The sequence below is a fragment of the Cuculus canorus genome, chromosome 11 (assembly GCF_017976375.1).
Source record: "Cuculus canorus isolate bCucCan1 chromosome 11, bCucCan1.pri, whole genome shotgun sequence".
Classification (NCBI taxonomy): Eukaryota; Metazoa; Chordata; class Aves; order Cuculiformes; family Cuculidae; genus Cuculus; species Cuculus canorus.
The window spans coordinates 2,723,092-2,741,988 of record NC_071411.1 but is presented as its reverse complement, the minus strand read 5'-3'; the positions used below and the strand labels follow the sequence as shown (position 1 = coordinate 2,741,988).

General features: G+C 40.9%; 1 protein-coding gene across 14 annotated transcripts in view; it reads right to left on the bottom strand.

The window, feature by feature from the left end:
- Window positions 1-18,897, bottom strand: part of PBRM1 (polybromo 1) — a 54,737-nt gene that overhangs the window by 9,268 nt on the left and 26,572 nt on the right. For 7 of the 14 annotated variants that reach the window (XM_054076530.1, XM_054076536.1, XM_054076531.1 and 4 more), the window contains 10 exons: window positions 18,439-18,650; window positions 17,161-17,346; window positions 15,430-15,587; window positions 14,296-14,559; window positions 12,671-12,816; window positions 12,196-12,353; window positions 11,376-11,559; window positions 9,371-9,581; window positions 6,472-6,673; window positions 1,588-1,746 (listed from right to left, as the gene is read on the bottom strand). In XM_054076530.1, the coding sequence (XP_053932505.1) occupies window positions 1,588-1,746; window positions 6,472-6,673; window positions 9,371-9,581; window positions 11,376-11,559; window positions 12,196-12,353; window positions 12,671-12,816; window positions 14,296-14,559; window positions 15,430-15,587; window positions 17,161-17,346; window positions 18,439-18,650 (1,880 nt within the window). The remainder of the gene's footprint in view (window positions 1-1,587; window positions 1,747-6,471; window positions 6,674-9,370; window positions 9,582-11,375; window positions 11,560-12,195; window positions 12,354-12,670; window positions 12,817-14,295; window positions 14,560-15,429; window positions 15,588-17,160; window positions 17,347-18,438; window positions 18,651-18,897) is intronic. The other 7 variants (XM_054076538.1, XM_054076541.1, XM_054076540.1 and 4 more) reach the window with 1 other exon arrangement.

Genomic DNA, 18,897 nt, shown 5'->3' with positions numbered 1-18,897 from the left:
TCAAATGAGCCACAAAAATAGAAAGAGTTTAAAAAGAGCCACTTGATCACCCACTTCAAGGAAGTGTTTCATAATGCCAAAGTGAAGAGCTCTGCAGATCTAACTGCTTGGATAAGATGATGGTCTTGAATACAAGTTTGCTCTCGAGGAGGCTGCTGCAGGAAGGAAGTCAGCGCGTGTCGTTTGCAGAACGCACAGTTTATTACTGCCCGTCAATATCCAAAAAAGTGGAAAAGTGATCCAATGCCAAAAAATCCAAGAACCAAACTGAGAAAACAAAACCACAGGAGGACGAAGTTCTATGTGTTCTAGAAGGACTCGCAAAAAAAGATCAGCACTGGAGAACTCCTTTTTCTTAATATACACACAGATATGCGTACACACACACACACAAACACACCAACTGCCAACAAGTCAGGGGAAAATTATCAAGAACTAAGTGAAAAATAAAATAACGAAATAAAAATGCAACTCTGTGTAAACAAACGCTTTGTAGTCTGGAGACCAGGAACCAAGTAAGGAACGTGCCTTCAGTTTAAACATCCATGCAGCCTCTTTACTAAACAGGGATTTAGAGACCGTGATGAAAAATGCTCTGGGCTGTCAGCTCTAAGGACGGCCACAGCCTGCAAGATGGGAAAGAAAGCAAAAAATGACAAAAGAATAAATGGGATAATTGGAATGCCTTATGGGAAAGCTAAAAACCACCCCAAACTCAAAACAAAAATCCTCTGATACTGGTATTTACCTACTTGGCACTATTTTGTCCTTGACTCGCGTTATCTAATTATTTTAATTAGAAATAGGAGGGGGAAAAAAACCTCTTAGATAACACTCAATTTATCTTCTCACTGGTGTACAGCTGATTCACATACAAGGGCCGCCAGGGGACTACAATGTCTTCAGATCCGATCCTGAAAATACTTCGAGCATGCTCCCTATGAACTCAAGTCAGATTACAACTAGTAACGAACCCAACACCCAGCAACAGGGACCTTGTAGAAGAGCTCTCCAAGCTCAGTTCTATTCTGAAAAATCACCTGATAAGACCAGCACTGTTGCTATTCCATATTTGTTTCTGCAGTGGCTCTAGAGCCAACTCTGCTCCACTTACCCCTGTCTAATCAGCAATTCTCTAAGCTTTTGCTTGGTTTTAAAATCTGGTTTGGATTCTGTTTGCCTCTCGCCTTTCTGACAATACAAAAAGACTGGTAATTTGCTTCCTACTTTACCACTTCCCCTGATGCTGCATGTGCTTGGAAGAGCATCTGGCTTACTCTCCTCCTGCTGTAGCAGGGCTAAACACCACCTCTGCAAAGGAGAGGGAATAAACACGACTGCACACAAACCGAACCAAACTCCCGCACACGGAGGAGCCTTTCTCTTGCATTCTCAACAGGCTACTCGCTACCTGACCGAGCCTACCCGGCTGCTGCTGCGGTTACGTACACTCATTACGAAGAAAGACTGAAGAGGTTGAGCTTTTTCTTCCGTAAGAACAAAGTGTGACCCAAGAGAGTGTTCAGAGTTATGAAGGGGGTTGATATAGTGGATGAGGAAAAAATGGTCATAGCTCCTACGTTTTACCTGCAACGGGTGTCAACTGCTGATTGAGCATTCCCATTGGTGTTGGTGGCGGCACCACCCCCATAAGAGCCCCGACAGGAGTGCCTGCCCGGGGGGAGGAATTCTGCTGCTGTGCTGCTCGCTCTCTCTCCTGCTGCTCAGCAACTTTAGCTGCCCGCTCTGTAAAAGTATTTTAGATTTTCAGTTCTGTTTTGTAACCCAGAATTTCAAAATATTATCTGTTCATTAAAAAGGACTAGTCAAACACTGGCATAGTTTAGTCAAATATAAAGTAGAATCGTTTTATACAGCATGTGATTCGATTTCATGTGGCTGCAGCTAAGACTTTGAGAACCTTTCACGAAAAATATTCCACCAAAAATAAAAATAAATAATAAAATAAAAATTTAAAAGGTCAAAGAACAAATTTGATAATAACACCAGTGTTACCGACGTGAAGCAGCAGTCCAGCACTAGGCTCGGTCCATGCTAGGAGAACATGGCAAAACGTTCCCTCTTTTGACACCTCTGGCTCTGCTAAACCAGTTACCAAGACCGGCACCTCTCACATAAAACCCACTGTGGGAATTTTTAAGCACGTGTCTATTAGACGTGCCCTAAAATAAGATGCCGAGAGCAGACAGCAGTGCCAGCCAGCGGCCCGTTTGTTCATGAGCTTCCCACATATTTTACTACTGATGAAAAGCAAAGGCAAAGTTGGGAAGCATTTGCCAAGTTTCCCTAGTGTAGAGAGGTCCTCAGTGTTTGGAACATAACAAGCAGCAGTTTGATGACCCCAAAATATTTTTCTCTGCCTCTCTCTGTTGTTTTCCCCATTTTGGCCCCCTTTGAGCTATTATTTCTTTTTGGGTTTTGGTTTTTTTTTTGCTGAAGATGGCTAACTCACATTGTGCTGCTCACTGCAGGTCATGCCTCTCCTTTGTACGGTGAATCTGGTCATTATCTCAATCAAGTTTCTCACTGTGACTGCAAGAACAAAAGATCTACTGCACAGGAATCTGACCAGAGGAGAATTTTACATTAAGGGAAGGGGAAAGGGTCATGGGAAGAAGAAAGAAAAAATGAAACCCAACCAAACAACCCAAGCAAACAAACAAACAAAAATAAAAAGAGCTACGCCAAATGCCCACTCAGGGTGTTTTGGGGGCATGCAAGTTGCTGGTTTGTTTACTCTGAACACTGTACTGACTGATGCAATGAGGAACAACAAAGAATGAATGAATGCAGCATATATATCCCCAACAAATTTTATTAGCAGTGAATACTGGGGAAGAAGTTCTTTTGCAGTGGTGAAAGATGAAAACTGCCACTAAAACAGCGATCAAGGTCCTGTATCAGTCAAAGGCTAGGAAGTAGTTCATCACGGAGATTAGGTTTTGCATGCTGCCAACATTATCTCCAGTACATGACTTCAAACTTCTATCATTCACCTCCTGTAGAACCTGGTTATTGAGCCCCGAAGCACCGCTTCCATACACTGAAAGATCAATTTCATTACCAAAGGCATTTTCTTCCTTTTTACTTCTGTCATTTCAGGAAGAGATGACGACGCACAGAAACTCCTAAATTTACTACAAGTAATTCATGTGTGATTGAGCACAAAATACATAAGACATTGAAAGGTAGATCCTAAAGTAGAAAAATGAGAGAATCCTCTTCAAAGCAGAACAATTATTTAGGGAAAAGATGAAGCAGCTATTCAGACTCTCACCTATTTTGGGCAGATGAAAAACCAGAAGGTCAGACAAAAGCAAAAAGTTCTGGAGACACTTGGCTGAATGGGAAATTACTGTTAAGTGTTCAGTTTTATCAGATTACGGAGTGCTGAGCTCTGAAAAAAGGATCTGATGTAGGACAGTACTTGAGTTCTACCTAGTCTCTAACCATGCCACAACTGCCATGGAACTACAAGATGGAACAACACTGCTAAAGGGAACCTCAGCAGGTGTCTGAAAGTTTAGCCTTGAGCATTCACCTTCATACTCAATACTGAACCCAAGTCATTTAGGCCAGGACTTGAGATCATTCAAACAACATTTCCAACACATCTCAAGAGATGGGAAAGGAACCTTCTGCTTTGAACAGAGCTTTTCCTTACAACAGCCCTTTGTCTCAATCCCATGCATTGTTTTATTTCATTTTTAGGAGTTTCCATAGTGCCATTAGCCATGCAGGCATCTCCAATACAGCCTGTGCTTTGCTCAGCTATTGCTAAAAAAATGAACTATTGCCCTACATGTATGTCAAATGGAATTTTCAGTGGGTCAAAATGGAGCTAAAATACAAACTACTTTTCATCAGGACACAGAAAGGCATCTTCTCACTGCGGTGTCAAACGATTCCTGTTCTCTGCTCCCTGGCACATGTCCACGCTACAGAGCACATGAATTTTGACTCGTAACAGCGGAAGGAGAGGAGTTTCTCTCCTTTTGCACATGGTAAGCAGACACAGTTTGGACGCTTTGTAATCCCATCCCAACCCCCTCAAAACCAAATAAAAGCCAGTCTAGCTTTGGGCAGAACCAAGCCAGAGAAACTGCCGCCCAAAACACAAAAGCTTTGGAAAATCTTAAGTGAGAAAGAGGATTAAAGTGGAAGCATTTAAGCAATCACTAACAGAGTGGACAAACACTGCTGCTACCAGTACGTTAGAGCTACGCCTTCCTGCAGAAGTGCAAGACATTGAGCTGCTCAAAGCCGGGAAGCAATGATGTCCTAGCCGTCCTACTGCTTAAGAGTGAGGCTGTAAGGAGGGACCTGTCTGTACAAAGCTACCAAGCGCACCTAGAAGGGTATAAAAGGGAGCTACAACAGGAAAAAAAGTAATGTCATCATACTTTCACAAAGAGTGTTACCATCTCCCTTCGCAGCATTCACAAAGACAACTCGCACGTAGTATTACCCTCCAGAAAAGCTAAGAGGCACTACCGCAAATTTTAAAAGGATTGAGACAGCCGAGGGTGGAAAGTGATAGCATGCAGGCTTCTAGTTTGAAGATGAAAGCTGCCTTTAAGTTATGAGTACAGAGAAAACCTATCAAATCTCATTTTTCAAAAAGCAAAGTTATAACTTAATTGGGCAATAACTTCCTTGGGTGGTGAAACTTTTCTATCCAAGTCAGCATTTTCTTCCAATAAAATTGCAACAGTTGTTAAAAAAATGGGGTTTATATTGGAATCGTTGCCACATATTAACTGGACTAGACACTGTGGATGTTAAGCCAATGTGTAGACCTCTTGGGTAAGGGCCTGCAGTTAAAGATCAAGTGTATTTCACTTTAGTCACACTAAGTTGAAACACAATGACCAATATAGGAGAGATAGATGGACAGAGAAAAAAGAGAGGAAAAAAGAGAGAAAAAAGAGAGAAAAAAGAGAGAAAAAGAGGAAAAGGAGAAAAAAGGAGAAAAAAGGATAAAAAAGGAGAAAAAAGGATAAAAAAGGAGAAAAAAGGAGAAAAAAGGAGAAAAAAGGAGAAAAAAGGAGAAAAAAGGAGAAAAAAGGAGAAAAAAGGAGAAAAAAGGGAGAAAAAAGGAGAAAAAAGGAGAAAAAAGGAGAAAAAAGGAGAAAAAATGATAAAAAAGTAGAAAAAAGGAGAAAAAAGGAGAAAAAAGGAGAAAAAAGGAGAAAAAAGGAGAAAAAGAGAGAAAAAGAGAGAAAAAGAGAGAAAAAGAGAGAAAAAGAGAGAAAAAGAGAGAAAAAGAGAAAAAAGAGAAAAAAGACAAAAAAGACAAAAAGAGAAAAAAGACAAAAAAGACAAAAAAGAGAAAAAAGAGAAAAAAAGAGAGCAAAAAGAAAAAAGAAAAAAGAGAAAAAAGAGAAAAAAAGAAAAAAGAGAAAAAAGAGAAAAAAAGAGGAGAAAAAAGAGGAGAAAAAAGAGGAGAAAAAAGAGGAGAAAAAAGAGGAGAAAAAAGAGGAGAAAAAAGAGGAGAAAAAAGAGGAGAAAAAAGAGGAGAAAAAAGAGGAGAAAAAAGAGGAGAAAAAAGAGGAGAAAAAAGAGGAGAAAAAAGAGGAGAAAAAAGAGGAGAAAAAAGAGGAGAAAAAAGAGGAGAAAAAAGAGGAGAAAAAAGAGGAGAAAAAAGAGGAGAAAAAAGAGGAGAAAAAAGAGGAGAAAAAAGAGGAGAAAAAAGAGGAGAAAAAAGAGGAGAAAAAAGAGGAGAAAAAAGAGGAGAAAAAAGAGGAGAAAAAAGAGGAGAAAAAAGAGGAGAAAAAAGAGGAGAAAGAGAAAAAAGAGAAAAAGAGAGAAAAAAAGAGAAAAAAAAAAGAAAAAAAGAGAAAAAAAAAGAGGGAAAAAAAGAGGGAAAAAAAGAGAGAAAAAAAAAGAGAAAGTATGCCTATGCAATAACCCTAGGCTTACTTTAGGATATGAAATCTCTCCACAAAATCAGTTACAATACTTGATTAACACTGAGACTGACGATAGGTCATATTTCCATTATCCAAACAGTATCTTTAGTTTAATTCTACTAAAACTTTTTAGGAATCTAAGCCTTCTTACCTGCTACTACAGCTCTGAAGACCTCGCTGTCCAAAACTCCCCCCAGTCCTCCTTTAAGGAAACTTTCACAAACCATTGTTCCAACTGACTTCCAGCGCAGGGGCTTCATGCCCCTTTACTTCTAATTTGTCCCCATTTTCATGGTCTTTGTTCATTCAGTTATTTGTAGCAAAGACATTTAAATGATCGGTTGTGCACTACATAACTTAAACATGCTCTTTGCTCCTCTTCAGTCCTCTCTCAACATGAGGTTCTCTTTAAGGTACGTCCAGAACACAAACATAAATATCTTCTTTTATTAAACTTCCCATCTGAATAACAGTACTGAATGTGTTGAGAAAGAAAAAAAAAACAGGAAAAGAGTCTAGCATCTTAGTTTTTATTTACCTTCGTATTCTGCTTTCTTTGTTGCTTCCAAGTTTCTCCATTCAGTTCCTACAAGCCTGCTGAGCTCTCCAAAGGAGTAGTCTGGGTGCTGAGCTTTAATCACAGCTCTCATTTCGCTGCTAAATAAGATGTACCCACTCATGTTGATCTTCCTCTTTGATCCCTCCTTCTTGGTGCTGCCCTTAACAGACTTGGGAGTGGACTGTGAGAAAAAGCAGTTATGACCACAAGTGTACAGAAGAGAAGGCTCTCAACACAGAAAATTCAGAGCTCTGAGAAACAGCATTTTAAAATATTCCCGTGCTTCTGTTGAACGTATCTGCACAAGGACCATCCAACCTCACAGCCCCTAAGGAGAGAGTGCATCTATTGATGCACAAGACCATACACACACACTTATGAAAAGTATTGGGGGGGGAAGAAAACATTAGAACCGCAGCGTGGTCAGGGTTGGAAGGGCCCTCTGGAGCTCATCCAGTCCCACCACCCTGCTAAAGCAGGGTCACCACCAACAAGTTGCACAGGAATATGTCCAGGTGAGGTCTGAATCTCTCCAGAGAAGGAGACTCCACAGCCTCCCTGGGCAGTCAGTTCTATTGCTCCGTCACCCTCACAGTAATGAAGTTTTTCCTTATGTTAAGTGCTCCAGTTTGTGCCCATTGTGCCTTGTCCTGTCACTGGGCACTGTTGAGACAAGTCTGTCCCCATCCTCCTGACCACTACCATTTAGATATTGATAAGCATTGATGAGATTCCCTCTCAGTCTTCTCCAGACTAAACAGACCAAGCTCACTCAGTCTCTCCTCACAAGAGATGCTCCAGGTCCCTTATTATCTTCATGGCCTCTGCCAGACTCTCTCCAATCTTTCTTGAACTGTGGAGCCCAAAACTAGATGCAGGACTCCAGATGGGACCTCCCGAGGGCAGACTAGAGGGGGAGGAGAACCTGCCTCGCCCTGCTGGCTGCACTCTTCTTAACGCACCCCAGGATAAAATCTGTCTTCTTGGCCACAAGGACACATCGCTGGCTCGTGGTCAGCTTGCTGTCCCACCAGGTGTGTGCAACTCATCCTGTTTTTTCAGGCAAGTCCACGCTGGCAGAAGGAGAGTTCTCCATTCAGGAACAGAAAAACCTAATGATGTATTTGGCATTTTATAGATCCACATTTCGATACATAGAAGTTTATCAGCTGGTTTTGCTTTTACAGCACTTGCAACAGTTTTGATACCAGTAATTTACTGTAAAAGCCTACCCATCAGTTTGGAAGAGCAAACAGGACTTGGACAAACTGTAAGAATTCTGGATTTGGTTCTTGTATTTTCTGTTCTTTGCATGGCTAATACAAACATTTCTAGATGATCAGAATCTTCTCCATTTGAATCAGATAACTGCACATATTCAATATGTTAAAGAAAAAATAAAGCGGGACCCCCTCCCTCCTTTATGCCTCTTCTCAGCTGTACTGCTGAAGCAAAGAAACAAGTTCCATATATATTTCTTTTTTAGGTTCTCCTTGATTCACAGCAAACGGCAGCAGGAGAGCATCATCCACCTATTCGTCAAGCCCCACAGTACCACGTATTCACTTGTCTTGACTCTTTTTCCTTAGGTGTAGCAAGAGCTTCTTAGTTATCATGAGAAAAAGAAGTTTTAAAGTTCTGGGGTTTAATAGCTGGTAAATAGCATCCTGTTCTTGGAAGTGAACATGAAGCAAATACATGCCTTTCACCTAGGAGCTCTGTTTAAGAGGACACTTTTCACCAGAGACATGAATAGAACAGAGTATAGAATCAGAGTCATAGAATGGTTTGAGTTGGAAGGGACCTCAAAGCCCATCGAGTCTCACCCCTGCCATGGGCAGGGACACCTCCCACTGGATCAGGGGCTCCGAGCTCCATCCAACCTGGGCTGGAACCCCTCCAGGGATGGGGCAGCCCCCATTGCTCTGGGCAACCTGGGCCAGGACCTCCCCACCCTCACAGGAGAACATTTCTTCCTAATAGTCCGTTGCCAAAGTGTCTGAATCTTCTCCTGTTCCCAGCAGGTCACTTCCATTGCCTCTCTAATACTGGAATAAGCTTGGATGTTGCAACACAATGAGACATATAAAAGGTTTTAATCCAGTTGCAAACAAAGTTTTTTGGTTAGGCTAATTAGCAGTTAAAGCAGTTCCTCCCCCTGCTTCAACATTCAGTTACATACATACCAGGGCTTGTGTAAGAAACACAGCAAGAAAGAAAGGATCAGAAGTCCCCCATTTAAGCAGCAGCAATGACTCGCGCTGCATTCAAGCGGCACATAGCCACACGCAATTGCTCTTTATCAGTAAATTAACACTAAAGATTGTAGGACATCCAGTTCTTCTAACTTTTTTAACACATTCTTATTTCCAAGTAAAAATGGTAACTCAATACTAAAAAAGGGATTTTTTTTTTTTCTTAGAGGACAATGCACAGCAATTTTTCATCACATACCAAAATGTAACACCCAAAATACTAACTTTTTTCCCAAAATGTAAGGAAAGCTTAAGAATGGGCATTAGGTAATTTGAGAATTACAATTAAACCCTTACATCCCAACTTCATATTTAATAGATGAAACCGATATTTCTGAACAAGTATCATAGAAAACCTGCGAATTAGGAATAACTTTAACATATTATACAAAAATGTACCCTCGATTTTCCCCAACTGAATGATTACCTTTAATATTATCAACCGGATATCGTATTGGATACGCCAGAACTGTTCTGTGTAATTTATTCCACACACTCCAAATCAAAGAATAAACGTCTTTTCTATATATATCTGATAAAATGTTACTGTTTTTTTGTTTATTTCAGTCAGGGAAAGAACACAGAATATGAAGGCTTAAAGGTTTCTTAAGGAAGACTCTTACCTGTGGTGGAGTATAAGGCATTATATCCAATTCATTGGTTAACGGGGTTTGAAGCTGTGGCATCGAAGGTGTTTCAGTCATATCACCTTCCTCCTCTCCCATCTCCTCCATGTCCTCATCACCTCCTTCCAACTCAGCAAATTTTGCTTCTAACTGCTGAATCTTCTTTTCCAGTAGCGGAGACGGTTCCTTCTGAGGAACGATGGGTTTTCTGAAAAGTGGAGGAAGACAAAGCAGCTCAGAACACACTCCTACTTTACAGCATGGATTTTTGAAAAGAAAATCAACTTTTTTTCCTTTATCATTGAACAACACAGGAACAACGAGGACTCGGGATGTGCTCGCACCCCCTTTCCGAACAGAGCAGAAATCATTCAGTACCTATGGGCAAAGTTTCATTTTACTCACTTGTTAGAAGGATTTTTTTTGGTTTTCAATTTTTTATGAGTTAGATGGTGATTTCAATGCAGCAAATAACTACTGCTGCAATAAAAATCAGTTAACATCACATCTGCCTTAGATCTTACATTTTACTCAAGTTAGAACTTAATGTTTTTATTAATATCAATATTCACCAACTGGAAAGCTATTTGTTACCCATAACGAGGGCTTATGCATTTTAATGACATCCAAAGAATTTACCAAGCTGATAACGTAATGACTTTTACTAAAGTTAGGAGAATAAAAGGAAAGCATCCACTGGTACAAAGACCACAAAAAGACTGATGGTATCTGGACTTCTTTCCAGAAGCACAATTAGTTAAAATTCCTCTTCTCCTACAACCACACTTTCACACATGCCCTGCATCTGTCTGGGATAGAGATAATTTTCTGCTGTGTTACAGTGTTGATAACACATTGATGTTGTAGTTATCGCTGAACAGTGTTAGCACATCCTCAAGGCCTTTTCTTTTCCCCACTCTGTGCCCCCATCAAGTAGAGAGGGGTCAGGCAAGAAGGTGGGATGGGAGGCAACCAGGACAACGAAACCAAGCTGACCAGGGGGATATTCCATATGGCATCGTGCCTAGCCGAAAAAGCTGGGGAGAATGAGAAGGAAATGGGGGACGTTCGAAGTGATGGTGTTCGTCTTTCCAAATAACCGTTAGGGATCATGGAATCATAGAATACTTTGGGTTGGAAGAGACCTTAAAGATCATCTAGTTCCAACCCCCACCACCATGGGTAGGGACACCTCCCACCAGATCAGGCTGCCCAAGGTCCATCCAACGTGGCCTTGAACACCTCCCAGGATGGGGCAGCCACACCTTCCCTAGGAAACCTCGGCCAGGGCCTCCCCATTCTCATTGTGAAGAAATTCTTCCTTATGCCTAGTCTAAATCTGCCCCTCTCCAGTTTATACCCATTGCCTCATGGCCTAGCACCACAAGCCTTTGTGAACAGCCCCTCCCCAGCTTTGTTGTAGCCTCTTCAGGTACTGGAAGGTTGATATAAGGTCTCCTCAGAGCCTTCTCTTCTCTACGCTGAACAAGCCCAACTCCCTCAGCCTGTCCTCATATGGGAAGCACTCCAGCCCTCAGATCATCCTTGCAGACTCCTCTGGACATGTTCCAACAGCTCCACCTCCTTCTTATGTTCAGGATGCAGAACTGGACACAATACTCCAGATAAGGTCTCACAAGAAAGGAACAGAGGGGCAGAATTACCTCCCTCGACCTGCTGGCCACACTTCTTTTGATGCGGACCAGGATAATGATGCTGAGCCCTTGCTCTCCAGGAAACACCTAAACACCTGCCTGCTGATCGAACATAGTGAATTAATTCCTTATTTTACTCTGTTTGCATGTGCAGCTTTGCTCCCCTTATTAAACTGACATTATTTTGACTCCGGAGTTTTCCCTCCTTTTGCCCTTCCAACTCTCTCCCCTATCGTGCTGCTGAGGACAAGCGAGTAGCTGGGTGAGGCTTAGCTGCCAATGGGGGGCAATCCACCACAACACAGGAGAGCGCTCGCGTGACCCCCTCATTCCCATCACGTTTTCACCTGAAATAGTAGATTTCATCATCGACAACTTTCGCAGAGAGTGAAAACCTCTTCAGCCCTTTAAATTTCTTCATCTGTTTGTCGCTTTCATTGTAGCGGCTCTCACAGAGAAAAACATCGTTTTCAGAGATTTCTGTTGGTCTGCAGGAGAGGAAGTCTTTGAATGACAGAACAGCGCACTTCCCTGCAGGAATGAAAGAGCTGGGTAAGAAGGCAGCCATGCTCACAGGTGTTTTACAGAAAACATGGAAACTCAGTCCCAGAAGTCTGGAAGAGTCACAGTATTGGCGCAACTACAGAAACTACACAACTCAATATCCCTGTTACACAACAAGAAACCTAAACAAACTTGATGCTTTCTGATTTGTTCAAAGAACAAGAAAATCTGGAAAATAGTAAAACCCCATGATCACCAGTCAGTTAAGCGTAACTGTTTTGTAGTTATGATGCTGTGCTGAAGTACACGGTCATTATGCAACAAACCAAATTTCAATCTCCTTATAGACTGACTTTCCAGGTGGGAGTAATTACATTAATAAGAATAATGGAGTTTTCTGTTCTCTAGTTGCAGACAATGTTCAATGTGCACTTTGATACGTACACGGAATTCCCGTATTGTAAGAAAGCTATCTCATAGGGAAAATTCTCACTACAGGTCCCAAAGACAGGAAAGTGTATTAGAAATGGTCTGAATAATCTCTCCTCACCTACTCAACATAAAAAACCTCATCCTTGGAATCCTGTCTACACACAGAAAATCTCTTCTGATTGTAGAGGAAAAGAAAGAGTGCCCGTTGGATTTAAATTTGTTAATAATTACCCAAAATGCAAGTCATTGGACAGGTCTCCTCCAAGTTACTCAAGAACACTTCCTTCTTGTAGAACATTTTAGTTGGTTCATGTTCAGTTTCTTCAGGATGGATAAAGATTGGCCCAAAGAAATATGCAGCTCCATCTCGCACCCACATCTTCTCAATTCTGGAAAGAAAACAAAACCACTGACGTAAATGAGAGGCCATCCCTCCTAAATAAGACAGCTGAATGCATTAGGTTGTTCAGGAAGAACACCCCTAGAACCAAGTACGGAAGAACAGCCTATTCCAACCGTACAACTGTCCACCTTTTTATTAGGCAGCTAAACTTCTTCCTCGATCTGTTAAGAGCTTGTAACAATCATTCAGCTTCATTCAGAAGATTTTTTCCTAACCTATTTTATAGCTTTGCAACCAGTCTTTAATCCAAGTTATTTTTTAATAACAATAAAGAAGAAACACCAATAAAGAAGTTGCACCTACCTGCCCACCCGAGGTCGCACTAACCCATGTGATTTTATGAAAACGCAGTCCCCAACCTTAAGCCACATATCATTGTAGCAGAGCTGTTCAAAGTAATGGCAACCAGGTTCTCCATTGGACATTTCTACTGGAACATCTTCTTTGTCCTGCAGAAGAATACACATTGAGAAACTTGTGGAAGAAGGAAAACTAAGCACGTCAATAAAAAGATGCCAGGTGCAAGACCAGGCTGGATGGGGCTTTGAGCACCCTGATCCACTGGGAGGTATCCCTGCCCATAGCAGGGGTGGGACTGGATGGGCTTTGAGGTCCCTTCCAACCAAACTATTCCATGATTCTATGGTAGTACTTTTCTCTATCTTTACCAATAATAGGTAAACACTAAACAAAGCTGTACATAGGAAAGTGAGGAGCAAAGCCAAAGATCCCCTTCACGTATCCTAAGTCTAAATCCTGCGTCACAAAACTGTAATTTTGCCAGAACAGTAATTTTCAGGTCCTTTTTTATTCTATTGCTTCAAAGCTAACCAGCCAAGCCAAGCCTTGTATGTTATCGGCTTATTTCGATGGTTTGTTTTAAGCATGTTATTGTGCTTTAAGAGGCAAGAATTAAGTATAGGCCAAGGTAATGTACATATAAATGTAATGAGTCATCTTTCACAGGCAGTAACGTGAACACTCCATGAATTGCTTGCAAATTCATACCATTTGCCCTATTTAATTTCTCAGTTTCTAGTCAAAACTCACGCTGTGCCTCCTTTGGCCTTTTAGTCTATGATTTCAGAAAGCCAATGCAATCACAGGCACCTCCCCAAGGTGTGGAAGCACCAGACCCCAAAGATTTCATTCTATTGGTAGAAACAATTCCTTCTTTCACCATGATGTGAATAAATACAATAACATTAAGTGTCTGATTAAAGCTGACCATTGCTTCCACACCTTGGGGAGGTGCCTGTGATTGCATTGAGAGTGCTGGGTATTCTTTTCTGAGGTTCTGTAAAGTGGATTTATTTTACAGCTCCAAATTTATTTTAGACAAATTGGAATAAATTGAATTGAATACATTTATTTAAATTTTTTATGACTATAAATACAATAAATCAAACCACTTCACCCGGTATGTTGGACAAATATTCTTAAGCATTTTGACAATAAATTGCTCACTTATCAACCATAAATAGGCCACAAACAACAGAACGTTATGTCTTGCTTACCACTGCCTAGCTACTGACTATTTTACTGAAATCCAACGTAATAAAGAATTTCAGCATTGCCAGGAACTAAAATTAGACTTGTAGATCTACTGATTCTTTAGGCTTGAGGCAAGCTTTACAGGAAAACAATAATTACCTTTTCTGAAGCAGTTAAAAAAAACTCAATCCCTTAAGATGATGGCAAGAAAGCATTTATAGAACCTAGCAAATACGTACACAAGTGTATTTTCTCCCTATTTGTGTTTTGTTTGTATTTATTCACAAATGTGTATAACAAATTATAACAGAAACATTATATTTATTTAGATCTTATTGCACCTGCATGCTGTGAGACCAAAGTCATGAGGGCTTATGTTTTGTTATTCTTTATCCATCAACGATAATCCGATGTTCCACGTGCACCTTAAATACCTTTTCAAGATGGATACTTTCTCCCACTTTGCTGTCCTCTAGTATGTCAGCATGTTTCTCCTCATCCACTTTGTCTGCGTTGGCAAACACGGAAGCAACACGGACCACAGGCAGGGGCACGTCTCGCGGGACAAATCTGACAGAGCTTACAGGCATCGTCCACAGTTTAATCTTCTTAAAAGATTTTGTCTTCGCAGAATAGCGTGACTCGCAGACATAGACATCCTCATCTCTGAAGTTTTCAGGACACAATTTAAAATATTCCTGCAGATAGAAAAAAAAATGAAATATTTCAGCAACGCCTACACGCTCCACCAAGACACACAGCAAACGCCCTCCCATGCTTCCTCTTTTTCTGGTTCAGAAGCACTTTTAGACTAACAAAAGCCTTTCTGTGGAGTTATTTTTTTCCAGATTGACATCCAAGTCACTTTAAAAATTAAAAGCAAAAATCAGTAACTTCTACCCTTAGAGAAGCAGCTAAATTCAGTACAGCTTCTCATGTGAATAAAATTGTTTTTCTTCATTTGCCACAATGGTACAATAACAAGTACAAGACCCGCAGCCTAAAACCACCTTCACAAGATTTCTAAGCTTCGACTGGGGAAGAGGGAGTTGGGGAAGGGGCACAGAATGAACTCCGTGCTCGTTGATAGGTGACAGTGATATCATCCAGTTACAAACTGCCTGACAAAACTGCCTGAGGTACGTATGTTACAAACAAATCAAAAATCCTCAGCACAAGGATGGTGTGGAATCAAACTTGAGACAGAGATGAAAGACTCTCACCAAGCCATTCAAGTCTCCTTCTCTAACAAAGTTAAATCTACACCCTTTTATGGGCACCTCTAAGAATTTTCCTGCAATTTCTCTAATATGTGCTCTGAAAAAAAAATCAGTTAGCCAATTATTTAATAAGCATATGATTCTGCAAACCAACCAGCACCAGGAAACACCATCACTTGGACGAACTACATATTGCATGAAGCAAAGGAAGAAAGCAAACAGTACACAGGAGCAGGTCCTATTTTATTTATTAGTAGAATGTTCCTATGTTAGAATGCCTGTGGCTCTTCGAGAAAATAGCAAAGAACACATTATTTGTTTAATAAATTAGTTTTAAACGTCTCTCACCTTGACAAACATGACCACACATTTGCCTAAAATTTTGCTAACAGGAACTTTATTATAATAATCACTTTTGAAAACTTCTTTCTCCAAGAATTTTCGTGTTGCAAGATGAAACGTTTCATTTGGTCGATAAAACCAACAGCCGTAAAGCCATTTCTCTCCTGTAAAAAAAATAAATAACAAAAAAGAGAATGAAAGTAAAATATGTAAAATGGCGTATTCTCCAGTGCATGGCTAAGAAAAAACAACTACAGATTGCTTGATTAATCAAAATAGCCATGTAACCATTTATACAGAGAGGAAACCGTTTTAAAACAGGACAAGATTTGTTTACTGCTTCAGGTAAGGAAAACCAGGTTGCTCAAAACACCTGCCAACTGTCTTTTCCCCAGTAACACTTGGCTCAAAAGGAGGAATCAGTTATTACTTATAAATCTTGACTTTCAGTCCTTCAAATGGCTTCAAAGTCTACAGAACAATCAGCTGATTACTTGAAGAACCTTGGATAACTGATTCAAAAGCTTTTAAGAACTACTTCTTCCATGCTATGCTGTGACAAATTGGAATTCTTAAAAATTATTAGGAAATTACAAATAAGCACTACTTTTCTAAATCAAAGTAAATCTGTGATCTGGAGACTGAACCAGAACAACAACTGCCATTCACTTTCTCCAACACAGACAAACAAACGTAAGAAATGCTCAACTGGTCAATGGTCCATCTACCCAAAGACACCGCGTCCAACTGCGTGAGCACGACAGGCTACTAGGAGAGTGCATTTGATCTTGGCCAGCCTCCGTAACTCATTCCACTCCTTCTGTAGTCACTGCATGAGGGGTTTTAGAGAGCTATTCTCTTTACCTGGCTATTATTTGCTGGTTATTCCCTTTATTATTTGTTTTAGACCCACTGTATATGGGCTCGTTTCACCCATTTTTGAGCCTGCTGGTATAATCTGCCTCCATAGGCTCCTGGGGAAGCCATGAGGCTCACTACCCACTTTAATAAAAAGCCAAACGCTTTCAAGTGTTTTGATCTGACTGCTTAGTGTCAATGAGTGCCCTCTAACTCCAGTACTGCTGGATTCGTCGAACAGTATTTCTGCATTCACCTTATCTATGCACATCATGATTTTGCAGAACTTAAATGATATCTAGCCTTGCATTTCTCCTCTTCAAATTCAGAGCCCTGGTCTCTTTAACCTGTCCTTCTAACACACCTGTTCCACCCCTTCAAAAAAAAGTGCATCCGAAATGCTTAACTCCACTACATTCCACTGCAGTTCTCAGTGACTGCAGTTTCCAGGAAAAAAACAGAAATTTCAGAATTGAGCTGAATCTAAACAAAGGCAAGTTCTAAAACTGAGTTGTTCTGTGGAGCACTTGCAATCATACGTGTCTATCTTTGGGTCATATTTCTCAGCACAGAAAAAGCCCCTGTATTCTTCTGTGCCTAAGTTACAAGGAGCCCATCCCACATAAAAAAGCCTATTTTCTGGGATGCTTATGATTTGAGGGTAGAGATGAACAACAAGACGTGTGTGCTGATCCAATAATTTTATATTTATAATATTCTTCGGAACAAAAGCAACGCAGAACCAAGAAAAATACTCACCAGTCCACATATACCTCTGCAAACAGAATAACATCTGCATGGAAAACACTCAAATTGAGAGTTTTGAATATTAATGAGAAGTTTCATCATATTGTTTTCCTCTAGCAAAGGCATCCTTACCAGCTGAGTCTTCCCACAGCCTCTCGATACAGACTATGTGAGGCTGCAAGTTGGCTTCAGCAGGCTCCACATAGACATAGTCTCCCACGTGGTACATGCTGTTCTTGAAGCTGCAATCCTGGCTGTAGGTCCGATGCAAGCTTGACAGCCCAGCTGATCCAGAAGAATCTTCACTCTTTTCAGCTTCTTATTTCAAGAAGGGAAAAGCAGATGTCAGTAATGCCACACTTCCACATTAGCCAAGATTGCTGATACAAATCCCCTCACCCTTTGCTGAGCGCAGAAGTGCCACATGACACCAGATGTGTCCTCTCTTGTCACTGAACTTCCAGCATGAAGGAAGGCTTTAAGCATGTTTGGTGCTGCTGAATGTCAAGTTTCTGTTCTTCAGCTGAATTTTATTGAGCTCTCCCAGTGAGCGAAGAGGATCTCACTGAGCTCAGAAGCCTTCAGAAAGGCATGTTTTGCTTTCTTTGGAGTTTTTAGCTCTCAAAGGAAGACAGGAAAAGGGCATCACTGCTATTGTCCCTTATAACATTGAGCTTGGTTGGAGTGACCAAGACTTTACATCAGCTGACATTAGTGCTATGCAGGGAGATGAACAACGTTAGAGGGACAAAGAGCTGAAAGCTCTGCTCCCATCTGTGGAAAGGGGCAATTAGAAAGCTTTATTCATTCTCCTAGACGTGCTCCACAACAATTACACGGACAGTAACAGCCAGGAATCGTGAAACACAAAGGGCCTTCACAGAAGGTCCTAGGTTTTGCCCTACAAAATATTCCAAGCCCACTCCTCTTTGCACTCACAGTAGCCAAGTAGGAAATGCAAAAGAATAATTTAAATACCATTCCTTTAGCAGTGTTAAAAGCATGATCACAGACACCAGCATCAGCACATTAAGAAACCAGTATTTGGCAAAAGAAAATGACTTAAGATGTCAATTGGAATAGTCATTGTGAAGTTCGTTATCAGCAGAAACCTACAGTAAAAGCCTATTGTTTTCTTTTGTAATATCCTTGAAATACGACTACTGGTACCCCAATGTGTTCTGAGTATATGTAAGGTTAGTACCTACCTATGTATCTTTTTTTAAGGCACCCGGCACGGCTGATAAGGATCAAAATAAATCTCTTATAACATTAAACTACAAGACCCTTGGACAAGCAGACCATTAAAGTCCTTTCTGTGGGTGAAGCTGCAGCAACAGCAGAGCATACATCATGGGTATGTGCACGTGTTTCAATTAATACATCTTAAAATGAAAAGAAAGTAGCTACCTCTCTTCTCCTCCTCTCTTTTGAGCTTATCTTCCTCTATTTCTTTGGGCAGCTTTTCCTTCTTCTCCTTTTCTACATCATTGTGAAGATGCTTGGTGGTATAGCTGAGAGCAGGTGACAGAAGAATCTCTCCGTTCTTACAAAGTTCATCTCGGATTTTAATAAAGAACTGCTGGAGTTCGACCGCATCCTCATAGATCTCTGAATCGGTCCTGTACAAAAATGCAACAGGGTAGAAACATAGTTTGTGCAGAGTCAAAGGGGATCCTAAACACAAGCCCATCAATCACCACACTCGGTGATAAAACTGAAGCTTCACTCTAACAACAGATCTCTGTGCTTACTCCTACCGAGCAGCAGCAGACACTGGCAGGTCATGCTCCACCGGCTACTCTGCTGTCATGCGTGTGTATTATAGTTCACCTAAAACAGCATTTTTGAATACACCAGTCCTGAAAC